At 41.5% G+C, this 25,768-nt stretch overlaps 1 protein-coding gene across 5 annotated transcripts in view; it reads right to left on the bottom strand.

The window, feature by feature from the left end:
- Positions 1-25,768, bottom strand: part of DYM (dymeclin) — a 217,518-nt gene that overhangs the window by 16,053 nt on the left and 175,697 nt on the right. For all 5 annotated transcript variants that reach the window (XM_069775295.1, XM_069775299.1, XM_069775296.1 and 2 more), the window contains 2 exons: positions 23,538-23,720; positions 14,556-14,669 (listed from right to left, as the gene is read on the bottom strand). In XM_069775295.1, the coding sequence (XP_069631396.1) occupies positions 14,556-14,669; positions 23,538-23,720 (297 nt within the window). The remainder of the gene's footprint in view (positions 1-14,555; positions 14,670-23,537; positions 23,721-25,768) is intronic.

The raw sequence follows: 25,768 nt of genomic DNA, 5'->3' as shown, positions 1-25,768 counted from the left end.
TGTCATCTCCTGACCCCTCCCCTCCACAAAGTTTGCAGAGCACCTAACATCACGTCCCACGTTTATCACCACCGGCAATGCCTTGTGCGAGGATGCTCTGCCATCTGGGGAGCAGCAGCAGGAAGGAAAACCTCCCTCATCCTGGGTGACAGTAGGAAAATGCCACCACTTACCGCTTTTTTCTCCTCTAAACCAACATTCCTAACAGTGGTGGTTCCTGCTCATCACTGCAAAACAGCCTCCTGGGTAAGAGCTAGTTGAGGCACCTTACACCGGCCATGAAACGAAGATGCTGACGGGCCCCTCTCACGCTGACTGTGTCACCAGGAGAGCACAACCAGACTCTTCTGATTCAGGGAAGGAGAGGATCATTGCAATGGACTTCTCTTGTGGCCATTACAGAAATATTTTTCTGCTCCCTACAGGATGCATAAAGAATTACATACTTATTTCTTAAGATTCATATTTAGATACCTGGATGTTTTTATATAACACCAATTTTCTATTTGTTGCTCTATTTCAGGAGAAAAGGCAAAGGTTAACAGTTAAGAGGTAACCAGCCTCCACGACAGTACCGCTGCTGCTTCTTTATTACCATTTGTTATACTTTCCCCCATACTCCCTTCCTAGTTTTTATCACCGCGGGCGAAAGGATGCTAACTAAACCCTTACCAAATGCTGAACGGCCAATTCTATGGTGCTATCAGTGCTGCTCTTTCCCAGGCTACTTGTCGAACAGCTCTTTCACCCCCTTTTTTTTTTGTTATGAACTTTCATCACAAACACGAATAAACGACTTTATTATTACCTGGCAACATGATGCATTTGAAAATCCTGATAACCAACCCTCCACTCCCTCCCGTTCTGCCCAGACCCCAGCCCTGCTCCTGCTCAGGTTCAAAGGAATTCTTAACTTTACAACATCGATAGTTTCCCGATGGCCTAATCCTGGGTCAGAAAGAAAAAAACCCACCTTTAATAACTGTTGTTATAGGACACTATTCCATCTTCTAAAGCCTCTGCATGTAACTGCATGAATTCTCATCTGTTGTCTTAATGGGAAGCAGCTAATTACAATCCACAAGCTGCCACAGGCAAGGCTGAGACATTAATCAGCTTGGCTGGGTACGGGGCTATAACTGCAGTTACAGTTCTGCGGAGCAGTGAAGGGACTAAACCCAGGTGACGGCAAAGTGAAGACAACCACAGGAGAAACCCACTGGGGAACAGCAAAACTCTTGCACTGCTCATCACCCAGCTCCTAGAAGGGTTTATTTTCCCTTTTACATTTTTCTGGGTTTGAAGAGTTAAGTCTCAGAATCACTAACAATATGTATTATTGCATTAATATAACGTTATTGTGTTTGCATCGACACAATTAAATTGTTATTACTACGCTTTACGTTTCTCCTGGCTGGGTAGAGAGGACCTTGTCATCTGAACATCTCAGTTTATTCTCAAAACTGGTTTTGGATAACCAAAACACTGTCCAGATTTCTGTGGAAGGCTGACCTGCATAACAATATTATTGAATAGCTCTTCTGAAGCAGCTATGGTAACTCCAGGATAAGGTGATTTCATTCCAGTATAATTGTTCAGCTTCGTGAAGAAAGCAATTACTGTGGAATGAAGTGACTGAATCCAGAATGCAGCTTCCAGAAGGTAACTGGAAGACTTTTCAGGGGTGGAGGGGACAGACATTAAGCCTCCATGTAAATATTAGTCTCCATGTAGACAACAGCTTGGGAATAGGAGTGTCCTGTGCTAGCCCACCCTTCATCTTCATCTTGGCCAATGCACCTCATTCCTGAACTGCAGAATCACTGTTACTCAAGTCACTCACCCAAGGCACCACCCTCCCAAGCTACCTTGTCTTCTTGTGCAATACCCAGCTCCTGCTGCGTGCCTTCATCTCAGGATGAAATTTGCTTCTCTGGATTCCAGTAAGATAAACAAAGCCCTGTGTATGACCAAGATGCATCTTTCCTGTGATCAAATTACGAGTAGGATGTAAAGGAGATAATAAAAATATGTAAAATATTGGATTTAAAAACCACAACTGCCACCATAATCCTGAAGCTAATGAAAGCTTCGCCAGTGCTTCTGAAAATCCTACATGTAAGGTTTTCCCACATTATATTGGCATTTATACAATTCACTTCTTGTTATTATTAACTATTACACCAAATTAGTCTATTTTCAGCTAGTCATTTATCTTGTAGGTATTAAAGAAAATGAAGATCTTATGCAAGGGTTGAAGAAAGAAATTGGATTAAACTGTTTGGAGCTTCCCCTGATGATAGTAATGGTCTTTTCGGGACCATGACAAGTTCACTGATTTTTCAACATAAAAGCAAGCGTGGATTTGAGTGTTAGTGCCACTTTGGCCTTGACCATCAATAGTCTCTCATCGACAGACATGAGAGCCCTTAGCAATCTTCTGGCTTCCCTGGTTCAGAATGGAAAGGACCAATGTTCTCAGATTCTCAGTAGCGTATATGGCACACTATTGTAAATGTAGGGTTTTTTTTAAGGAAAATCATATTTATACTACTAAACCACAATTTTTTTTAAAAGCAAGGAATGCTAAATTTTTAATATTTTTAAGTTAACTTCAGCTGTAGGCACAGCTTTGAAAGCATCTGATTTTTTACGAGTCTCAGTTATGTCAGCAAGGAGACCAAGTCATCTACTTATCTTCTTCTGTAACAGCTTAGCCTTGCAGGACGCGGGCTGCGAACGGGATCCCTCGCTGGCATCAGCCACACGCTGATCCTGCGACACCAACTGAGCCTCGGCGAGTGGCAGATGAGACTTACACGGCGCTTTCATAGGTTGCGGACGAGCTGTTTTCAGCAACTTTTTGTTTACGGACAAAGGATCCAAAATTGTAACAAAGCTAAATGAGCTAAGGGAGCTCTAAATATTTTCAGAGTGATCCATTCTTAATAAAAAGGAGAAAGAGCTCTGATATAATGGAATGCAAAAATTCTGTTTACAGGATCTTCGTATAAGCAGCAACAAAATTAAGTAAGGCTGTATTACTTGCTACTGCTATCAATTAATGCAGCAACCACTTCCAGACATAATAATTACCATATGTGCACTGTGCTTTACCTCTGGGCTTATTAATTTCATACACAGGAGGTTACAACCACTGATTGCATTAAAACATATCGATATGTTACAACAGAAATGCTCCCACTGCAACGCATCATTGCACAAACTGAAATGGTTCAAGGGATATAGAAACAGCCATCTGCACCCATCAGCGGGCAACTTGCTAATGGTCATTTCTCCATCCCCTCTTAAACACAAAAACACAGTACTGCAACGGGAGAATGACAGCAGTTAGCTCAGCTGCTTAGGGACAAAAGGGATAGGGTCTTGAGACAGAAGTTGACCACTGGAGAAATGAAAAATCACTGGGAGTACCTATCAATATAAATAAATTAATACCAATAAAACGGCTCTTATTTCTCACTGCAATCTGCCCCACTGAGGATTTGCTCATGTAGAAGTGATCGCCAACCAGCGCTACCCTATGAACTTCAGAGCAGCCTGAAGTTTGGTGAATGTCAGGAAAACATCCATTTGGATTTTTAAAAGCGCTTTTCATTTTTGAAATTTGCTGAAAACTTTATATATCATGAAAGGTCATGACATCCAAATAGCATCTAAAAAAGTTGGTGGCTGCGTTGCCATAAGACAACTGGGTTTCTAACTACATGCAAACACAGCAATACATTCAGAAACAACTGCACCTTGTTTGCACTTGGGTTTTTTGTTGTCATCCTATCTGCATAATTAAAGATGTGTTTCTATTCAATTCTGGTTAAGCTTCTGTAAGTTATATAACCTGCTTTAAGACCTCCCTGTAAACAACAAAGCATTGTTTGTATTTCTAGTAAAGCTTAATTTTCCCTCTTCTACTTTAGACGGCATATTTCAAGCGAGAATGCACTGAGTTCAGTAGGCAAATGTCACATTAAAAGTAATTCAACTGTCCCAAAATAATATTTAGAAAGACAGTGGCAACCATGATGCAAAAGAAGAAATGTAACAGGCAAAATTATCAAGTTCTCTGCATTGGTAGTACATTCATATAGGGTGAAAGCATGTCAGCGATTTCCAGAAACTTTAGAAGTTAGAAGGAACCTGGCTTTTTTTCAGCAAAAGCAATAAAAACAAGTACCAAGCACAAAGAGTTAACGCGTTCTTCCTACTTCTGAAAGCAGGAACGAACCCGATTTCGTCAGTGAGGTTTGGCAACGTGCGAAATCCTGTAACCAATTTCATTTCCTGATAAATGAACGGTCCACAGGGGAAAAGTCAGCCAGAGGCTTTGGGAACTGTCGAGAGCTCAGACATGACCGAGAGGCTCCTGGAAGGAGCCAGACTGTCTCTTTGCTTATCGCCGCCCAGCCAAACGGCACCATCCGAACGCCGGCGCTGCCAGACTCCATTTCGAGCCGGAGCTGCGGCGCAACGTGATAGCGCTTCATCAACACGCGGGATCCCCTGAAAAAATAAACCAGCTCCAGCACACGTCTGCTGTTAGACTTTAAGCAAGCGGGCTGAAAACACATGGTTGTAGAAAACAGGCGTTGGGATGTGACTTGTAACGGTCTGCGTTGTTTATGTGTTTTAAAGCCAAGTGCTAGGAGTGACTCGGTATTCTGGAGTTTAGAATCTCCCCCCCGCCCTTCCAACAGGAAAAAGCCAAATACAGAAAGATAAATCATTCATTATTGGATAGATTTTGGCATTAGCGAGACTGCAGAGGATGCATTTTCAATAGGAGCTATTGGCTGCGTCGCGTGGAAAGCTGAACGTCACTCTCAGTTTTAAACTATAAATTGATTTTTTGAAAAGTTATCCTCATAAATGTGACTGATAGGCTCACTGAATCTTAACAGTAAATATCAGCTCTAATTGCAAAATGACAAATGGGCCTCAACGCAAGCTCAGCTGTGAGTTTCTGTTCTATTCAAATGCCATCTTTTCATACAGTTAACCTGAACGTTTGTTCGCTTTTGTATTATTACAAATTGATTCACAACTCCAACATTTTTACAGGAAATTCAAGTAGCTTGACACACAGAGATTTGAACTTTTAAAAGTCTAAAGTTTGAGCTTGTAAAAAAAAATATTGCCAGTCTGATGACCCCTGAAGGGAAGATAAAAGGCAAAAAAACCAGCTCAAATAATAACTTCAGGCCCTTCATTACCAAAATCCTGGGTAACTTTTCAAGTGGCTTGCAGGCTTATAATAGCAACAACGTCTGCAATTGATTAGCTACCCCAACACAACCAGATGTCACAGTGACAGGGAGAAAGTACTGTTGGTTCTAGAGTTTACTGGGAAGCAGAACATCATTTCACTGAAAAACAAAATCTCTAAAAAGGAAGTTGGGGAAACTGAAGAAATATTATGCTTGTTCTCAACCAAAGTGTCTGAATTCAGTTTTATTGCATCTTCCAGTTCTCTGGAAAGCCTGGGATAAATTCTTTCTTGCTCCCACGGAAAATGCTGCTCACTTGACTCAGTCTGCCCTTTGTCACACCACCACTACTCATTGCTTTGCTGGGATCTTTGATGCATTCTGCTCAAGACCATGAAAAACACAAGCTAATAATATAAAAAAAGACAGTTCTCTATGTTAACTATCTACCCAGGTTTGTAAACAAGGTCCATGCCTTGGAGGAATACCGGAGCAATGACTCCAGACACACCAAGGTCTACGCTTAGAGCAAACAAACTCCAGGAGTCCCATCGCCGTTGCTCTTCCCGTGACTTTGCTCATGATATTTAGGGAACATTTTAGACCCCAAATGAGAGAAGCAATGAGAATACCTGAAAGGGATACGAAGAGGATCAGTTCTTCTTTCAGAGCATTTTAATATTAACACTACTGCTGCCTTTGAAAGTATCCTTGATACTTTTTGGGCTACTGCTATGCTTTTACCAAATATTGCGATGACTCCATGCACATCATTGCAGAGTGAGCAAGCAAGAAAACAAGTAGCCTACTTTCTTCTCTCTTCAGGCTGCGGCATTAAAATGGAGGATAATACTGCAGGGCATGATATACCACAGACTGGTTGGTGGAAGCAAAAACCGGCACTGTAATATTAGTATTCATATACTACTTCTAAGAAAAGCAGTCAAAGCACATTGAAGGGATTTGGCCATCAGTGTCTTTCTTCAATTATAACCCATATAAAAGAAATTACTCGTTCAATAGTTGACATTTTACCATCCATTTCAACATGGGAGCTTGCAAAAGCTGAATGGATTTGGTGTGGGTAACCAAGGCTCACTCCCAGCTTCTTCCAGCTGATTGTTCACCAGTTAACAGGGCTCTACCTCCACCTCTTTGCTCCTTCAGCTGCTTCTCTCAACCCACTTCAACCAAGTCGGTTGAAGCTCAGAAGCTCACAAACTCACTTTTCCTGCTCTGTTCGCACACAGCCTAGGAAGAAACACAAAATCTTGTGCCCCGACTGCTGACCACCGTGGGCATGACTGCCTTGCAAAGGCACGGACAGCTTTGCTCGGTAGCCCTTTGAACTACTGCAGATACAGGCGACGGGGCTGGTCTCCTTACACCTACAGTGATGCAATGCAAAAAACCAGTCCTATGCTGTCCTTTAAAGCAACAGAGGAGAGGCAAAGCCAGGACGCATCTTCTCAGTTTTCTGCGCTTAGTGCTCAATGCAACGCCTACAGAGCAGCAGCCAAGGAAACGAGGGAGGAAAGGGACAGAGAAAAGGGACACGTAGTCCTTCTTCCCTCATAATTAACACCAGTCAGCACGAGCCACATACTCCCCACCATGGGAGATGCAAAGTCCGAGGCACCTGCCCCGTGTCTTGCTCGCATCGTGCCTGGTAGCATCTCGTCAGCGTGAAGACAGAGAGCTTGAAAACCTTAAGACTGTTGAAGCCAACAGCAAAAGTCTCCAGTGAGAGCAGGGTTTTTCCCATGGATCTCTGAAGCGTTCGGATAGAGCAACGAATGTTTCAGTGACTAGGAAGAAAACAAGGTTGAAGTTCTCCATTTATTCTTGATCTGTGAAGAAAAGCTTTATATAGTGCTCCCTCCAAGTTGAAAGCATGATTATTATTTTCTGTTCAAAGAGATTTTGGCTCCTTTACAGCAAGAAACTGATATTACATGAGAAACAGTTTAAAGATCAGAGATTCAAGAGTTTGCTAATGCATATTTTCCTATGCTGATGCTGCAATGATGTTTATATTAGTCTTCAATAGGGAGGTGTCAGAAAAGCATTAATATGTTTTTAACTGTGCGCCAGGCAGACAAGCAAAATAAAATAGCCTTTTTTTCCCCCCTCTTGTTCTAGTCAACAATGCCAAAAGTTACTGTTTATTTTTCTCCACCCCCATGGAAGAATTTATAACCACTGAAGTAAACTAAAGTTAAAAAGCTGTTTTTAATTCCAAAATTGACTGACAGCTGCTATGTAAAAGCAAACCTAACTTGTTTGGGTTCTCAGGAGCATTCGCATTTGAAAAATGAAGTTTCCTGGAGCCATTTGAGGGGTGGGGTTTTTTTTATGGTCCCTTCCCCCAGTGCTAAAAAAAATAATTTAAAAAATGTGATACTGTATAATTTTCACATTGAGAAGACAACTGGGGAGAGGTGGAGAGCACATCCCCTTTTCAAAGAGCCTTGAGAGTAACATATAAATATGGTATCGGTTACAGCGCTAGCTAACTCTCTTTGGGAGCACCAAAGAGAGGTTGTGAATGCCACGGTACACACCACCGCTGTTAGACCTGGCAATATTCAAACTGATAATATACTCAGCTGTAACTAAGACCTTGTGTGCAAAAGGGCTCATCTTATACCACACCAAAGAAAACCAAATCTTGACGTGTATGACATCCAAAATCCATGCAAACACTTACTGGAATGGTAACTGTATGAAGAGTTCTGGTTGGCTTTTTTACTTAAAAACATTAAGGCAAACTTTAAAAAAAAAAGTAAATATGCTTTATAAGTGACTCACCAACACTACCAGACTATGCCAACATTTCAAATGTCTTGAGTCCAGCAATATGAAGCTCCATGGCTTTCCATGGCTTGCAAGTTTCAAGACAAACTACATTTCAAAGGATTGCAGTATAATTTATTTCATTTTCCCTAAAGCTTCTCAGTTAACCGATTTCTTCTATCTTATGTGAAGGATGCTTCTGAAAATGAAGTGCTGTTAGTATTCAATCCAACTCATAACTGTATTGCATTATACACAGCTACAAACAAGTCTCTCTAAAGACTGCTGAAATCCACTTTTAACCATGGAACAAAGGAGTCACCAAATTTCAAAGACTTTGAATCCACAGATGCTAAAGCTAATTTACTTTGGCCCTTGCCTTCTTCAGTGTTAAAAAAAATAACCAGGCACATAAGAAAAATGTTTAAACAAGCATAAGGGTTGCAATTTTGCTTAAAAATATTTGCAAAATTTGTTACCATGCTATATATTCTAACTAGCTACTCAAGTCTACCTCCTGCTAAGGAAGCGTTTCTGTGGATTATCATATTAATGTTCAAAAATGATGGTGGTGTTTATTTCTGAACCACAGCTCCAAAGTTTTGGCTCCCTTCTGGGATTATGGAGTTAAGAGCCTGACTTCTGACTTTCTTTCTGTAAGTTTTTACTATACACAGTCAAGATGCAGTATGTCAGCAAATATCTAACTTCAAGTACTATAATAGTCACAGTTTTTCCATATTTTTCACATACTTTAGATCTTGCCTACACACAAGTTTGCACCATTTAATTAAGTAGATTTAAATGATATAAACTCCTGCTTGGACATACTTCTTATAGAGTGGTGTCATTCAGTTTAGTTTCAACTCATTCTCTATAATTTAAGTACCTGGGCTTATATTAATAGAAGAGCACCTGCATAAGGGTTTGCCCTGATTCAGACAGACAGACAGGTTTCTAATCCCACTTTAAGATTAGCCCGAGTCAGCTGAGTGCAGACATGTCTTTGACTGCCTGCTCACAGCTTCATGATGATAAGTTATTTTCTGACCACAAAGCCCACCAAAACTTTCAAGATCATTTTTCCTGGAATTTTGATTACCCCAAATCATATTTCTCAAGGGATGGGGAGTATATTCTTCTCTACCCGAGGTCCCTGAGAATCTGACCTCTAAAACGAGTGCCTTCAAAAGAAACGTGGATTATTGTTCATCACTTACAGGTCAGCTCATGGAAGCAGGGAAGTTTGACATCTTAATTGACGGTATAAATTGTCAAAAGGAAATACAGAGTCCATAAATACTATTATTCTTAGCATATGTTTGGTGTTTTGGAAAGGCCCAAAAAGCACTTTGTTTAAAAGTTTCTTGCACTTCTTTTACTAATCTGATCTTCTTCAGGTTAAGGGTTAACAGCAGTCGAGGGTCAGCAAAAGGGAAGTCTGCATTATAGACGCCTGCCTAGCGTCAGACCTAAGGATGTATTAGACACAATCGGCTTCCACTGTAACAAGATCTTTGACCCTTCGGCCAGAAAAACGTAAATATCATAAAGAATTTGATGAATTCATTTTTTAAGGAAGTTTTCTGTCTCTCTTGCTTACTGCTACGCCCTAGAGCTCTGCAAAGAGGTTGCTGGTCTCCACAACTCCTCTGCCCCTACCTCTTTACAGCGTCATACCGAGTTAATTTGCGCAGTCTTCTACCTAAAACCCATGGTAGTGAGGTACTGTTACAGCAGTAAAACAAATGCAAGAAAGCTGTACACAGCTTAGGAATTACAGATCTGCCCCAGGGTTTAATTTAGATCATTAAAGACCACTGGTCTGGACTCTGAAGCCAGCATCTTGCTGTGGCCAAATAACAACCCCCAAGGACTAAGGACATCAGGACTCTGGAAAAAAAACCCAACATCATCATGAGCGATTGTAATGGAAGATGGGGCAATGGATGGTCTCTTGGGATCAACATCACGTTAGGTAGGACGCATACATCTAAAACGTTACCAATTTCCTTTGCAATCCGGGGCACTGATGCTACCCATGCCCTGCCCCTCTGCACGGTGTGACGGTACAAATGAGCGATGAACAGACGATGTCTCCTCCTGAGGAGGAGCATCTCCAGGAGCAGGGCAACCATTGCACAGAGAGCTCAGTAGCTAAACCAAGAGACTGTTTAGACTCCCTCAGTTTTGGGGACTTCACAGGCACTTTCTTTTACGGCTATACCTTCTTCCCAGAGTTGACATCCCCCATTGAATTCACCGCTGCCTCAGTCAACAACTGTATAATTTTAATGACATTTTTGGTAGCTGAACTTTTGACATTGGGGCTGCTTCCCCAGGAGTGGGGCGATGTGCCGGGGACACAAAGCTGTTCTGGTCCAGCTACCACCACTCCGATGACAATTTTGTCTTTTCCCCCGCGCTCTGGTGCCTCGGTGATTAGGGGCTTTCTCTAATGAAACAGATGGAAGTTGAAGGAATTGGAAGTACATCCTTAATAGAAGGGGAAACCTACAAGAAGTGCTTTTAACACCTAAAGCGAAACTTGTTCTGTCAAGAGACTGAAGGCTTTTACCTCTGCTCCTTTTACATATTCTGTGAAATTTTAATGCCCGTTGAACTAGAACGCACTTCAATAAATATTAAATTTTGTACCATACCAAAAAGGTGCGAGTTGATGGCATAATGGCATGTCTGCATAGCACATGAAGAACATACGACAGAATGCACACTGATCACAAAATGCTCATTGACACAGGGAGCAAAGGAATAGGAGAAAAATAAAAGCAGCTCCGAGTATGTTCATGAAAATGAAATCTCTGCCTTAAGTGGCTTAGCTAATGGGAACTTTTCTTTTCTAAAGCATTAAATGTGGCCTCCCAGGTGTGATCATTCCATGAACCCAAATGTCAGCTTCCAGTCACTAGCTGGCATTCAAAACAAGTTTTCCCACTTATTGTAAAAGAGCGGTTATCTGCTGGCTAACTCCCCTTGAAATCCTGCGATAACTCGCAGACTCCAGACACAGTCCCACTTCTCTCACACTCCTAATCCTGAAAGTACAGCTACTTCAGCAAAGGGAAGAAAGGCAGCCTGAGAACATTAGAAAAATAAAAATAAAGAAAAAAATGAGGCCAATTTTCACCTATCACTATGATCTCTAAATTGCCTTTAATAAGCTTCTGCAATAAAACAGGGAGCCTGGGTTGTGGGCTGCTCGTCTGCGAAGGAGACAGCTCTATCTCCACGCCATGGCTTCTGCCTCCATCCTGGGCATATTAACTTCATTTATCTCCTCCCACAGACTGGAGGAGAAATAACCAGCTCTTGATTTCAGCACCTGCCCTTTATCTCTCTGTTTATGCAGAAGTCTTCTAAAAGGCTAATTACTGAGCTTGGACTTTCCCTGCCTTCCACAGTACATGGCTAAAAGCATACGCTTAAAATAATGTTAATTATATTGTTTGTCTCCAGTCAGATTGCTCCAGGACTGGAAGGAAAATATGAGTTAGATCTCCCATTTGCCAATAATTATTTGCTAAGAAAATGCAGGCTATCTTTCCTAACACACACACAAATATATATATATGCGCTCACTTTGCATCCCATATTGCTTCCCACACTGAAAAGGAGCAGGAGTACCAGGGTGTGCTACAAAACTGATAAGCTCCATTATGCAGATCAGGATCGTGGCTCTAAGTGCTGTTATTTTTAGTTGACGTTTATTCATGTTTGAACTATGGTCTAAGCAACAGACTCAAGATCTGAATACATGTAACACCTCTTGAATGCTCACTTCCTCGACAAAGGCCAAGATAAGCAACTTGAAAACATTCACCATATTTATCTGTGCATACATCAGGTACTTATACATAAGGAAAAAAACCACCATTGTCTGAGCTGCAGGGAAGCAAGTGAGTAAAAGCGCTGCTTCACTCCTCAGTTTTCCAAATCAAAACATCTTTGTGTTTCACCCGCCTCCCTCAGAGCACTTCAGCTGAAGATGGTAATTTCTAGAGGTAGGAGTCATGTCTCCGCAAGGTCTCTTCTGCTTTAGAGCACTTCAGTATGCTATGGCGAAAGGCAAGGACGGCTTGAAAATTAATTAGCAATTAACTGCAAAGCCAATCTATAAATTCTGAGGATTAAACTCCACAGCTTTGCACACTGCAGGCACACGGAGGTCATGTCAACCCAGATGCAACAGACCCCGAATTCCTCCACCCATCGTCCAAGCTGGCCAGGCACAAGCCAACTCCTGTCCAGAAGCCACCTCTCTGAATTGGCCGTGCCCCAACCAGCCTGCGTTAGAAAATTGTCCTTTCAGCAGGCAATATTAGCTGGTCTACGCAGCTAGACAGCTTCCAGCTCGCAGATGCGAGCTTAGCGACGCGAACAGCCACGAAGCCTATTGTGCAGGCAAAGCGACTGTGGGTAGGGTTGCTCCCACCCATCCAGACATGCCCAGAGAGTGTCATTAAAGACATGTGGATTAAAGCTTTCTCCTTTATTTAGCTGCTGAAATTCCTCAGAGTTGCCAGAGTTGTTGCGTAACTGTATCTTTAGTCTGATCTTAATATGATTTTGTCGAGCTTTAGAATAGCTTCCCCTGAAAACCTCAGAGACTGAAGCGGGAAGGTCTGAGGAATTCTGAGACTCCTAGGAGAGAGGTACAAGGACAGAGAGCGTGAAGGCTCACAAGGTCATTTCTATAAGAGGGAATCGCGTGCCGCTCATCGTTACCGTCTGTGCAAAGAAAGGATGCTATTTGCATTTACAAATTAATGCATGACATTACAGATCACCAAGGTCAGCGTCACCAACTTTTCTCCGTGCAGGAGTAACCTGCTCTGGCCAAACTGCTGCTCAGCAAAAGGATTTTGAAAAAAAAAAAATGACAAAACCCAGTAAGTGTAAGCGGGCAGCGTAGAAGAATTATGCGCCAAACTGTCTGTGTTCACTTGGTAATCCTGTCCCAAACTCAAGTCCTTCAGAGGAAAGGTAAGTGCTTTAAGTCACGCTATAAGCATCCTTAAAATTGGCAGTACTAGACTGCTGGGTGAGGACTTACAGAGCCTGGCACTTGTCAAAAAATTCTGATCTGTTGATTTAAGAGGCAATATAAACATGTCATTTTGAACGCCTTATATAATTAATATACAAAACGTAAACTTGATGGGATTTCACTCCAGAAACTTCTTGAAATTGTGGCCCAACATATAGGTCATCTGGCACAATAAGTAACTGATAAAACCTTCATTTTTTTGTAAGCAGGAAATTTATTTAGCGATGGCTCTATGTCAAGAAGGAATCACTGTAGCCTCTTAACGCAAGAGCTTTTAATTATCTGCCTGTAAGTATATGCTGTCATAGAAAAACCAAAAGGTCCAGTGTTTCTCTGTATTCACAGCATCACAGCGTAGCAAGGACACAACCTGAAGGGCTGGATTTGGACCCAACAACTCCTCTGCTGTAACTTAGGCTATTCCTGTACTGCAGCTCAGGACTCAGGCTCTAGACCAATCTCTCTCGAAGTAATTCAGTCTGAGTGACTAAATACGTGCCACCTCAGGGACACAGGGAACTGCAGGAAAGACATTAGTATATGCAGCCAGCTAGACAATTCCCACTGGGTGTTTTAAAATTATCAAGGTATAAATAAATTACCAGCTGCCACCAATGGCCATGTGTACTCAGTGTGCCTTATCAGATGATATTTTCCTAAAGTTACCACAAAAGAAGTGGCTCTTGAGAAGACGCTCTGGCTCTTTTATCATACAGTGGTAACAAAAATGGTTCTGCAGAAAGCAGACAGTATTTAAAATACACTTGGCAAAATGGAGAAGCAAAATTTGTCCTGTGCTGAAAAACCACACATAACTCAAATTACTTACTTACCTACTTACACAGATTTCATTATTGCAGTATTTAAACATCACACAGCCATTAATGGATTTTAGCCTCACAAAACCTGTCAAGTTGGTAAATCCCTCACAAGATTTGAGAGACTCTCAGAAGGGAACAGAGGGGTCTGCTCAGGATTACACAGAAAGCTCGTGATCATGTTGACCAGGCTTACAGGTCCTGAACTGATTTTCACTAGGTTGGTTAATTCTGAATTAAAGCCCCAGAAACGTATCTTTGTAGCATTTTACGTACAACCCAGATGGAGGTGCAGAACACCAGAGAAAGAAGAATAAGCTAACAAAAGAAAAGAATGATCGAAGTTTGGTTACAGCTTAACTAAACAACAGATGGAGAAGTGGGACTGCATCTGATGAAGAAAACCTTAGCCTCAGCAAATTTTAATTCCTCCACACGCTTCAATCTAATTAATCAAGAAAACTCACCCAAACTTTTAGCACAAATGAGGAATTTAAATTAAAATGTACAAATATGGCAATCCACAATGTAATCCCTTATCAGCCGCTATTGATAGGAGAAATGATGTTTTGACCTTACAGATATAAAGGGGATGTATGTAATTGATTGGAACAGTACACTTTAATTGAGGAGGTCTTGAGCACTTACTCTTAGCCTGTCTTTGGGCAACGCAACAGCTCCTTGCTTGATGATTTCCAGAACTCGCTCCACTGACAGCTCAGCTCCAGCTTGCTCTAATCGGGAGCTGAAAAAGCTGATCACCTGGAATGAAAAATCAGAGCACATAAATAAATAGAAAAGGAGAGATCTTTGTATCAATTTACACACAAAGTTGTCATCTTCTTTCCCTGGATCAACGTATCTGTACTTCTTAAAGAATAATCATGTTATTGCTTGTGTCACAGCCAGGGAGACTTTGTTAATGTCAAATTAGCACAATTATCAGTATCCTCCTGCAGCCATTTTTAACAGATAGATGATTTTACAATTTAACACATACAGCTTAATTAATAAATTTACATTTTCAAGTCCTGTGTACTGACATATGCTTATATTTCTATCTCTCAGTACTTCTGCACATCAGGATTTTTGAGGCCTTCCAGTCTACTCTTTATAGTTTGGGCTAGAAATCTACTTTCATTTTCAAGCATTAAAGTAAAATCCTTATAGTTTCGAAAACTCCTGGACCCAAGGCTTTAAGATAACTATTAAATATCTCAATACAACCACAAGAGTCTACATGACTTCCTGGGGCTTTTGTAGCATTCAAAGCCACAGCAATTGGAGGGGAGCAAAAAAAACCCACCAAAAAACCCAGAAAGCTCCTCTTCTCCCCAAATTAACCACCTGAAGTGCCCCACGTACCTTCCCCATCACAGATTCCAGGCCCAAGGACCTGTACGTTCCCGCTCAATGCTCTCATCCCTCCACGCATCTCCCTGGTGAGGCCAAGCTGATTTTCACCATATTTCCCTCCCCACCCCCTTTTCTGTGACCCAGCTGGTCCTTGTTAGCTACAACACAGTTAGGTCAGGCTTTAACTTTCATCCCTCTCCAAGCTCAGTAGGTCACACCAGAAGCAGACATCCCACCGGCAGTTCTCCATGTGGGACATCAGAAAACCTCCATTTCTATAGCTCCTTTCATCCCAAAAGAGCACACTTTGCAAACCCCATCCCTTACCCCAGAGGAACTCATCAGTCACGCAGAGGATCCGAAACTCAAAACAACGCAAAAAGGGTACAGGGCAAAATTTCAACACCTACTTAGAGTCCTTTGAAAGTACCAGGAGATGGTCAGAGCCACTTGGTAAAGCCCACGCACGCGTGAACACCGAGCTACCCCTTGGCTGGAGCCGCGCGCAGCTTTTCACTCGCTGCACATGCTGCTGGTAGGTTCCCCAACATCTCGTAGGCTTTGGACACGCTCCTCGGAAAAGTACTAATGTCCACTTGTATCTCAGTCACAGCCTCCAGCACGTCGAGTAATCTTTGTTAAGTCTCCCGAGTAGAAGGGGGGGAAAAGTGTATTATACTACAAAATCTCTGCTGAGCTCTCTTTGTTCTGTAGTGAGACACAGCTGGAGCCAGAAACCATTACCCTAATTATGCCTCCCAGCTCAGCTGCTGTTAATAAAACAAAGACAGCTGATGGCTTGATTACTGTGAGATTCAAATTTGTTGTTCCTCTCTTGTGATCCCCGAAACCCTAGCCCTTGTTTTGAGCAGGTACATTTGCTGGATTGCAGAGTAGTTTTTTCTAGAAACGGAAGCGCCAAGCGAGCAAGATAGAGACAGATGACACTCGCTGGAAGCAGCTTTTTGGGGTTGTGGGGTTTTGGTGGTGTTTTTTTTGTTGTTGTTGTTCTGTTTTAAGCAACAGAAGTATGGAAATAGTCAGGAAAAAATTCAGGTTTAACCTTCTGTACTGTCCTTACGATTATCTCCACAGTTGAACAGAAGGGAGAATTTCACTGCCTCTGGCAGATGCTGCAGGTAGGTTTTACATTCTTACAGATAAGGACCCAGGGTAGCGCTGTGATCTCTGATCCTTGAAAAAAACAGGAGTAGGAAGATGTGCTGAGCTCATAAGCAAAGGAGCTGGAGGGAGGAACCAGAAATTACAGAGGAAAATTGCAAGAAACAGCTTGCGCAAAGAGCGTGAGGACCTTGGAGAAAGGCTGACATGGTTTTGGCATAGGGTCTGGGACAAATTGCTGGTAGAGGATACACAGCTCATAGAGGAATGAGAAAGTTGCCCACAAACTTCGAAAGAAAAAAACATCTTCCTGCATTTCAACACTCCTCTGATGTCAGTAATCACTGGTGAAACCTATCCTCGCCCAGGGCAGGCTCATGCAGAGAATCCATCCCACTAGTGCTGCCTTGTTAGCTCAAGTTCTGCTAAACCACAACAAAAGCAAAATTTAATATTCGGCTTTTAATCAAAAGGATAAAATAGTATCATAATACATATGCATAAAAAACTGAATGAAACTCACAGATACAACCTGAATTCTGGTGATTCCTATTTTGGAAAGTCAAAGCCTCCAATCTTAACATGTTTTCAAAAAAGACTTTTATGTTTTTGTGGTAAAGGTACTAATCTTGGTTGAGTTACATTTCACAAAGAACAAAAGCAAGATAAGCTTCCAATATTTTCAGGCTACGTCAGCATTTCACAGAACTTCGAATGGCTATTTTTGGTATGCAGTTGACGACTGAAATTCAAAATATCTACTTCAATAATACTTATCTCTAAGCGTTATTTGCCTTACTGCTTCAGACAACATGGAATTGGAGTAATTCTCTTTCTAACCCTGATAGCACAGTACCCCAATGAGATACTCAGGTACCCAATGAGTACCCCAAATGAAATAAGAGAAAATGGGGGGGGGGGGGGGGGGGGAGGAAAAAAAAAAAAGAAGATGAGTTATACAGAGATCCTAAAAGAGGCATTTGCTTACTCCCATTAGATCAGTAATAAAACCAAAAAGCATTACATCCCTACTGCCCAAGCTCCCATCTCTTCTGTAGCAGAAGGTCTAACACTTTACCTAGAAATCTGCCCAAATATAAAAATACAAAAGCTTAACATAATATTAAGGAAGAGTAGCCTTTTCCTTTGAAAGAGCTTTAATTATCTTCCACACAGAAGTAACAGACCTGCGTTTAAAATAATCATGAAAATTAACAGATTTCAACTCCTTGTCCACTTAAAAAGAAAAATGAACCAGAGAAAGCAAACTGGGTGGATAATATTAAATGAGTTTCAAGTTTTAGCACATGCTTTAAAACCCAGTGCTGAACATATTACTGTAATACATAGAAAAAACCAGATCTCAGGGCAAACGAACTAGGCTGAGAGATGGTGTCCATTTTTTGATATTCTGAAAATTATTGTTCTCATTAATTATTTGGGCAACTGGTCTAAGAAAACAGAAAATAACTGCAAAGACTGCTTAAGAAGAAGAAGAAGAACAAGAAACTTAATGAGTCGCCGTGCATTACTTGTATCCAAGTCATGCTGTGCGCTGAAAGGCCCTCTCCATGCAAGGAACATAACCCGTTTTAAAAAGCTCTCTCTCCAATCTGGCTTCCATATTAACAGAGATTAAAAGGCACGTCTAATCCTGGATTAGACAACCCCTCATCAGGAATATCTTATCAGCGTCCAGATAAAACGGTGTATCTACAGCGCCTTGCCCTGTGCAGAAAGCCTAATTCTGGTTGTGCAAGTTACCCAACCATGTGGTGTGATGGGCACGCAGCGACATGGCTTGGTCACCATCAGCTCAGGGATTTCCAGGCTTTGTATTAATATACCATTAATATAATCAAGATCTCTAAACAAAAACTGTTTTCTATAGTGATTTTCAAAATTGGTTGTCATAAAGCTTTTCCATTTAAGAGGTCAATTTTCCCCGAGAGACTCATCTTTAGTCCTTTTGTTTTCTAAACAACAAATTTACAAAGTATTTCCAGAGATAAAAAGTGCTACAAGAAAGCTACAATGATTTAAAAGAGACATTGTAGTTTTGGAGCTTTTTTTTTTTTTTAAAGATTATGAGGAAATAACCACAATGTCTTATTTCACCCATCTATTGTTTCCATAGGGCTGAAAGGCTGCAGTAAAGAACTATTTCTGTTCACTATAGCATGCACCAAGCAGCAGAGCTATCAAGGACAAGATGTTTTCTTCACTTGGATTCTTTCGTGGATGCTGAAGTGGTGTGATGCCCCAGCCCATTCCCAGGCAGTGCTGCTGCCTAACTAACACTACAGCTCCTCGCTTTCTCCTCCAGCTAAAAATAACAGTACGATTTGCTGCTGCCTCCTCTGCCCGCAACTGTCAAGGTTAACTCTGCAAAAGAGAAAAAAAGTAACTTGGCACCAAATGAAAAAGTTCTGATTCCTTTTTTGTAATTTTTTTTTTTCCTTTGGAAAGTGATGAAAAAAGAAAGACGTGCATTTTGACACTGGCTATTTTACATTTCCAGCCATGTTCACCCCTGGGAGAGTAACATGCTGTATTGATGGCACGCTGAAAGGAGAAAACAAACCTCTTGTGGTAAAGTACCATAGGATTAGCGCTTCAGCTAAGTAGCTTCCTTAGGAAGACATAAATCACAGCTATGTTCAGTAGCCGATAGTCATACCTTCTGTCCTGGAGACAAGTGAGGCAAAGCCAACACTCACTGATTTAAGAAGGGACGAAACGGCTTTCAGGTGATTCAATAGCAGGAGAAACACAAAAGGTTTATCAGCAAACTTGAAGTACTTAAGTTTTTCAGATTCACCTTGAAACTAGAAGCATGTTAAAAGACACACAAACTTTTCAAGGTACCCTGCTCTTCTCATCTCCCCACTCCTAGCAAAGAGAGTGGGTAGGAGTGGGGAGAAAAAAACAGAAAGAAGAAGAAAAAAAAAAATCACTTAAAGTATTTAGCCAGGCTCTAGTAATCAGCAGGATCAAGGTTTTTCTACGGGCATTTTAAGGAAAACCACAAAAGATCAGTTCTCATGTTCACTGCAAGTCCTGCAGGTCTTGAAATAGGAGTTGCTATGCCAGAGCCAAGCCGACTCAACTGATTTTAAAATATCTAGCAGGGAAATGTCTCTGGAGAATTAAATTCCTAGTAGGAAATTGCACCAATTCAATCCTTTGCATCACTAAACCATTGCTCCCGACCTCCTGATTTCTATCAGACTATTTTGCAAACAAAACTCTAGCAGCTCCTAGTTAAGCCTGTTCAACCACATGATATCTATCACTAGCTCATAGGAAATATGAAAGTAATAAAAGCCAATGCGTTCTCATGATGGCCATGAACCAAACTCATCTTTAGGAATTACTAGCGAAGAGTATCTACCAAATTCCTGACACATCTGAGGTTGCTGACCAAATTATAGACCACCGCTGAAACGGAGCATATAGATAGTTCACAGCTGAAACATTTCTGCAGGAGGCCAGAACAGGAACCCTAGCATTCCTCTTTGTTCACCATCCAGAGGAAGAACATCCCATTTAGCTAAACAAGATGCACAATATCCTATTAAGATGACTTTCTAAAATGAAAAGTAAATTAATAGGAAACAGAAGGTATTTGCATTTCAGTTTCTTCTGTGCAGCATTAACTGTTCCCATATGTTCCCAATCAGCTGGCAATGGTGATTTTTAGCTTATTTATAAAAACCCAGAGACAAATAAGTAGTTTTCAATAAAAAAGCGTTCTATACACTGATGACCCTCAATGGTGAAGCACAGAGAGGTCACGTGCCATCTCCAGAGTAAACTGAACGGTCCAAATCCTGAGGCAAAGTCCATAATTACTGTGACCAAGTCTGTATCGCAGTTAACCTGGGCAATTGCTGCTGTGGTCTGAGCAGCTGGTGGAGCTACAGAGCCATCCCCACATTCACGTGTGCCTACAGACACGTTCTGCTCTGTCCTCTGCCCCAACGTCTGCTATCCAGAGGTCTCCAATGCTGAAGTCCCTGGAAACCTACCACAGTGCTTCGTTATTATTAACATTAGAAAGTCTTTCCTTATGACCTGTGAATCCACAAGTACGTGAAAAAGGTTATTCCCTTTCCCTTTTGATAGTCTTAAAGGTCCTTTCCAACCTAAATGACTCTATGAGTAATCCAGCTAAGATGTTGCTAGCACGAGTAGGCTTAGAGAACATCTCTGGGCTATTCTCCCTTTGCATACCCACACAGGACTGCCTCAGATGCCTCTTCTTACTTACACCATCAACTACTCATTTCTACCTTCTCAGTGCATTTTCCAACTAATTTTGCATCCAACTTTTAGCATTTTCACTTCTTCCGTGCTTCCTTATTTGGTTTATGAGAACATTGTGTGCAACAGAGTAAAAACAGTAAGTATTAAAGTCAAGGTATGTCTTATCCACTTTATACATACTTGACAAGGCAACCTGGCAACTGTTCTGGTGTCCAAAACTCATTACAGATTGCACATATTCTGTATTTTTGGTCAGATTTCTTCAATATAGAACATTACCATGCTGTCTGTTAGTATTTCTATATGAAATACAAATCTGGACTACAGATTAGGATCAGAGAATCTTACACCCAGTGTAAGGAGGATTTTGCTGAAGCACAGAGGGATGTCAGGAGTGACCCAGAGCATAACACGCACCTTCTGCTCATGTGGACTTCTAGTGGCATCTGATGATGGCAATTACACTCATGCTTCCACTGTAGTGTGGGTGGACATAATCCAAACGTACTTTGCTGTGTAATGACCTCAAAAAGTACCAATGGAGGGAGTCAGGATGTAGCACTGCCCCTGCAGAAGTGCTTTGGGGGCTTCAGAAAGCTAACTTCTCTTCCCCACCCTTCCATTACCAAAAGCTGCAACATTTACCATTTACACCTACAATTTACATGCTTTGGGCCACCAAATTACATTGAGCACAGCAGCCTGAAACCCAGCATAGCTCCCCGATACATGGGAAGTTGGTGGATCCATCCTCCTCTGAATAACCAGCCTTGGCCACATGAAAAGCGTGGCCAGCTCACTATTCTGTCTCTGAGAGCAGGCTGGGATGGATGCTTAAATAAGAATATAAGAATAGGTCAAGAATACGGAGATCCTTCCCCATGAATATATCCTCCCAGCTCCCAGCAACATACAGCTTAAGAATTTATTGAGTCAAATCTTTAAAGATCCGCCCCCCCCCAATTTTCTGACATCTTTTTGAGCACATCTACACTTCAGACATTCACAACGTCCCATGCGGCTGTGAGGATGGAGCTCCCACCTCCATGGCTGCAGAGAAAAGCCTGAGCAAAGTTTGGGAGCCAGAAACTCATTTTGGCTCTTCTCAGATACTGCCCACATGGTCCCACACAAGCTCCCCCCACGTGTATAGTAAAACTAACATGATTTGCCACTTTTTCAAGGGATAGAAAGACTAGTTAAAACATTTTGGCTGGTCAGAACAAGAACCAGAACAAAGGCTGGTTCTGTCTGGGATGGTAGTGCTGCTGATACCCTGTATTAGCTGGAGGATGTGACAGGGTAGAAGAGGAGTCAGCTGAATCTAATCTTTTATTCAGATCTGCAAGCCTGACAGCTCTCACCACTTGCCAGCTGGTGACAGGTACATTTAGAAAGAAAAAAATAAATCTTTTTTTGACATCCTCGCTTCTCTAACAAAGGAGCTATTTAAAAATTCAGCATGCTCCCTTGGAAAGCTTTAAATAGTTTCTGAATGTAACTGGCATTATGCTGTAACCCAATATTAAATAGTTTTGGGGAGGAATTGTTTAAATTGTTGAGGAAAACCTACATTTAAGTGTTACAAAGGAAAGGATGTGCTGCTATCTGGGGGAGGCACAGGGCTGTCACGTAGAAGGTTCTGGCCACCGCTAGTTTTCCTGGATCTGGACAAGTAACCAGAAAAGGTCCCTACCTCAGTCGGGAATGAAGAACACTGTTATCTTCACTGCACCATATCCTCTCTTTACACAACTTGAAGACATCTTGTCCTAATCATCCAGGCAGTATCAGGCTGGATGTAGTCTGCAGCTGCCAAAAGTTGGGAGAGTTTTGAGCTCTGAAGCCTCTGCTCTCCAAGCTCTCGCATGACCAGAAAATATGAAGTGAGAACAGAAGAGGAAGGGATAGGCACAGAGCAGGATTTCAGTTTGACATTTAAAATTACTTTCCTTTATGGATCATCAGAAATCTGTCAATCTCCTGTAATATTTTAAAATAAAAGCAGATCAAGCCAGAACCTCAGCAGATTTTTATTCACACTGAATAAATGTGCTATTCACTGCAGTAAGAAATTTAGTGTCCTGTTCAGCCTCCCCTTCCAGTATTTAGCATCCAGTGGTCACAGTGTGACTTCAAGCATTGCTCAGCTCTGCAAATACTGACTAGACAACAGAGAAATATTTCTTGCACTTAAAATCTGTTATTTTCTAGCAGGAATCATTACTCGGGCTCTCAATATGAACCCGAAAGCCACTATCAGATGCAGCAGTAATTAATTAACAACTAACAGTTTTCCAAAGTCATATTCCATGGAAAGCCACACTGGTAACAGCTTCTGATCCACAGCTATTCCCTTTTGTTTTCTTCTAAAATGTTTACTTACCCAAAGGGATTGCTGTGGAGAAACACTTTGCAGGTGAAAGCAACACACATTCAGACACAACCCAGGGAATAAGGCAGCTGAATGCCTGCTCTTAACTACTTAAAAAAAATTCCCTGTCACCATTAATAGGCTGGTGATGGGAGTAAGAGAAAAGAAAAAGATTGGTTGATGATGAAAATCTGCTTTTTCTCCCCTGAAAGACTGAATTGTAACAAGGGGCAGTTAAGAGAAGCTGACGCTGTACTTCCTTAGGGGAGTGAAAGATGCGCCACAGGTTGGGAATTCCTTACCAGACGCATCCCAAATCCCACTCTGGCTCTGACGAGTTAAAGAGGTTGCCCAGAATAAGCCACAGTGGAGGCCCAGAAAATAAGGGAGAAAATTCAACATTTTAATACTTTCTAAAAGAAACTGATAATGAATATTTTCTACCTCTCAAAAGGATAAAGAGATCAAATAACAACGTGTAAGCATCCTTTAAATAATGTATCACTCACCAGATCTATATTTTGCATTATGTCCTGGAAGGAAGGGTGAGTTCGAAACTGCTCAAACAGATCCCGCTTGTAAAGCAGCGCATACACCAAGTTTGGGTTGTGATGAAGAGAATTTGTCAGGCAGGAGTTGATGATCTCCAACATCATTCGGATTACTTCCTCGATCACATTCAGGTCTTGCGCCTTTAAGAAAGGAATAAAAGGTTAGTGTGCCCTTTTCCGTTGTAAAATATATTAGGTAATAAAGACAGAGCACAGGTAATTATTACTAATGGAGCTATTAGGTGGTTAACGTCTCAATGGTGAGCAAATCTGGCATGCCTGTATCGGGAAAGAGATCTGTTTTCTCCTGTAATAACCAAAATTTTAACCGAAATGCATTGCACTCTAGTATTCAGCTTCATAGCTTGATTCTCTCAACAGGAGCCATCTTCTCATGCCAAAAAGCATTAACATATTGTAGCCAGCCAAATTCACTAAGGGTTAAGTGAACTTAAGTCTTTTCAACCCTTCCTATGCTAAGTAAAAGCACTTCAGCATACATTTAATTTCATATATTTTCTGTTGAGCCCCTGCTTGGGGAGGAGGGATAGGGAGAAAAAGAAAGAAAAAAAAAAAAATCAGACAAAAAGTGGCTGGTGAAAGAGAAAAGCAAAGACAGGAGAAGGAAAACTGACTGGGATCAAACCCCATTCCACCTTGAACATTTGCCACCGTTCTCCAGACTTTGTCCTTGGCCTTTTTTTTTTTTTTTTCCCCATATTTTTTTGGCAATGAAGAATACTTGTAATAAATGAAAAAAGAAATCTCCTTTTGTAAGTGCACTAAGCCTTAATGCTCAAGATAAACTTGTAGAGCTTTTCACCTTGCCTTTGACAAAGCATTCCTGATGATTTTGAAACTCAAACTTTCTAAGCTAGCATGCGAATCCCTGCTAGCCTTCTGGATTTCTCTCCTTGGGCTGCACATCAGGATATGCCCGATATGGTTGTTGAGACCAGAGAGCTGTCTGTCCTCCCTTGGGGTAGGGTAAAAAAGGCAAATCTACTTTGTTCGTATCGTTAGGTCTCTCCACCACATCAAACGTTGGACCATGAGACTTTACAGGTCTGGCAAGAATGTGAATCATACCAAACCGGCTTGAGTTTTTCAGCTTAGTATGAACACTGAAACCACTGGCATTTCCTTTTGCCAACTGCCTACAAAGCAGTCGTTTTTCCGAGTTATCATAAGGCACTTAAATACTTCATAACGAGGCTGTATTTGCAACAGCATTTTCTTGGACTTTCAGTCAATCCGTACATAGCTGAGTTATTTTCTACTATAAGGTAGTGTTGTAGGAATCGTCACTTGTCAGATACATGCTCTTACCAAAGCAGAACAGAATACGGGAACTTGTCATAACCCTGGTTAGACTCATATAAAGAGCAAAATTCTTTGCTACCGCTTTGTTCTGGCTACTTTCAGTAGGAAGCAAAGATACATTTCTTCCTGCAAGCGTCGATACGGCCCTGCAGAAGGCAGCATCATTCCTCTGACCTGCTCCTTCATCTCTTCCATGGTGCTGAGGACCGTGGAGAAGGGAGTGCCCATCCTCACACTGCTGCCGAAACACAGCAGCACCCCTCTAATCCGGTTATCCCCAGCACTTGTCTTCTGCATGTACAAAGGAGATTTAAGGGATGAAAGCCTTTTGAAATTCTTGTTTGAAGAACAATATTTGGTACACACGCTACAATGAAATTTTCTTCTTTAGCAATGATGCCTGACTGACTGTGGAGGTTACAGATTTTTTTTTTTCTGAATGTGAGGCTCTCCTCCTTTTTTTTTTAATAGCTTTGTCTCAGCCACCTGAATAACCGTTGTAGCGTAGCTCACAATGTTGGCAGAAACCCTTGCAAAGCTGAGCACCGCAGCTACTTAGTCTGTCAATGGGATCGCATTCTTCTGTGACAGAAACAATCCTTGCATTCAAAACACAGGTGGTTCCTCCGTCTGTATTTCCTATAAAATAGCATCCCAGTTAGATGCTATGAAATGTGTATAATGCAAAATACTAGACAAAACCTGAAATAATTGCTTCAGCTGCAATCTGAAGAAAAAGCCAGATCTAGCTAACTCATCTGTGGAGTGGTACGTGCCTATCAACTTGGATTTAATTCAGAATATGGTATATTATGGTGGCTTTTAAAAAGCCCTGAGCATCGGCATAATTCTGTCCCCAGTGCAGC

This window comes from Haliaeetus albicilla, chromosome W (genome assembly GCF_947461875.1).
Source record: "Haliaeetus albicilla chromosome W, bHalAlb1.1, whole genome shotgun sequence".
Taxonomy (NCBI): Eukaryota; Metazoa; Chordata; class Aves; order Accipitriformes; family Accipitridae; genus Haliaeetus; species Haliaeetus albicilla.
The sequence above is the reverse complement of the archived record's forward strand: the minus strand, read 5'-3'. Positions and strand labels throughout refer to the sequence as shown.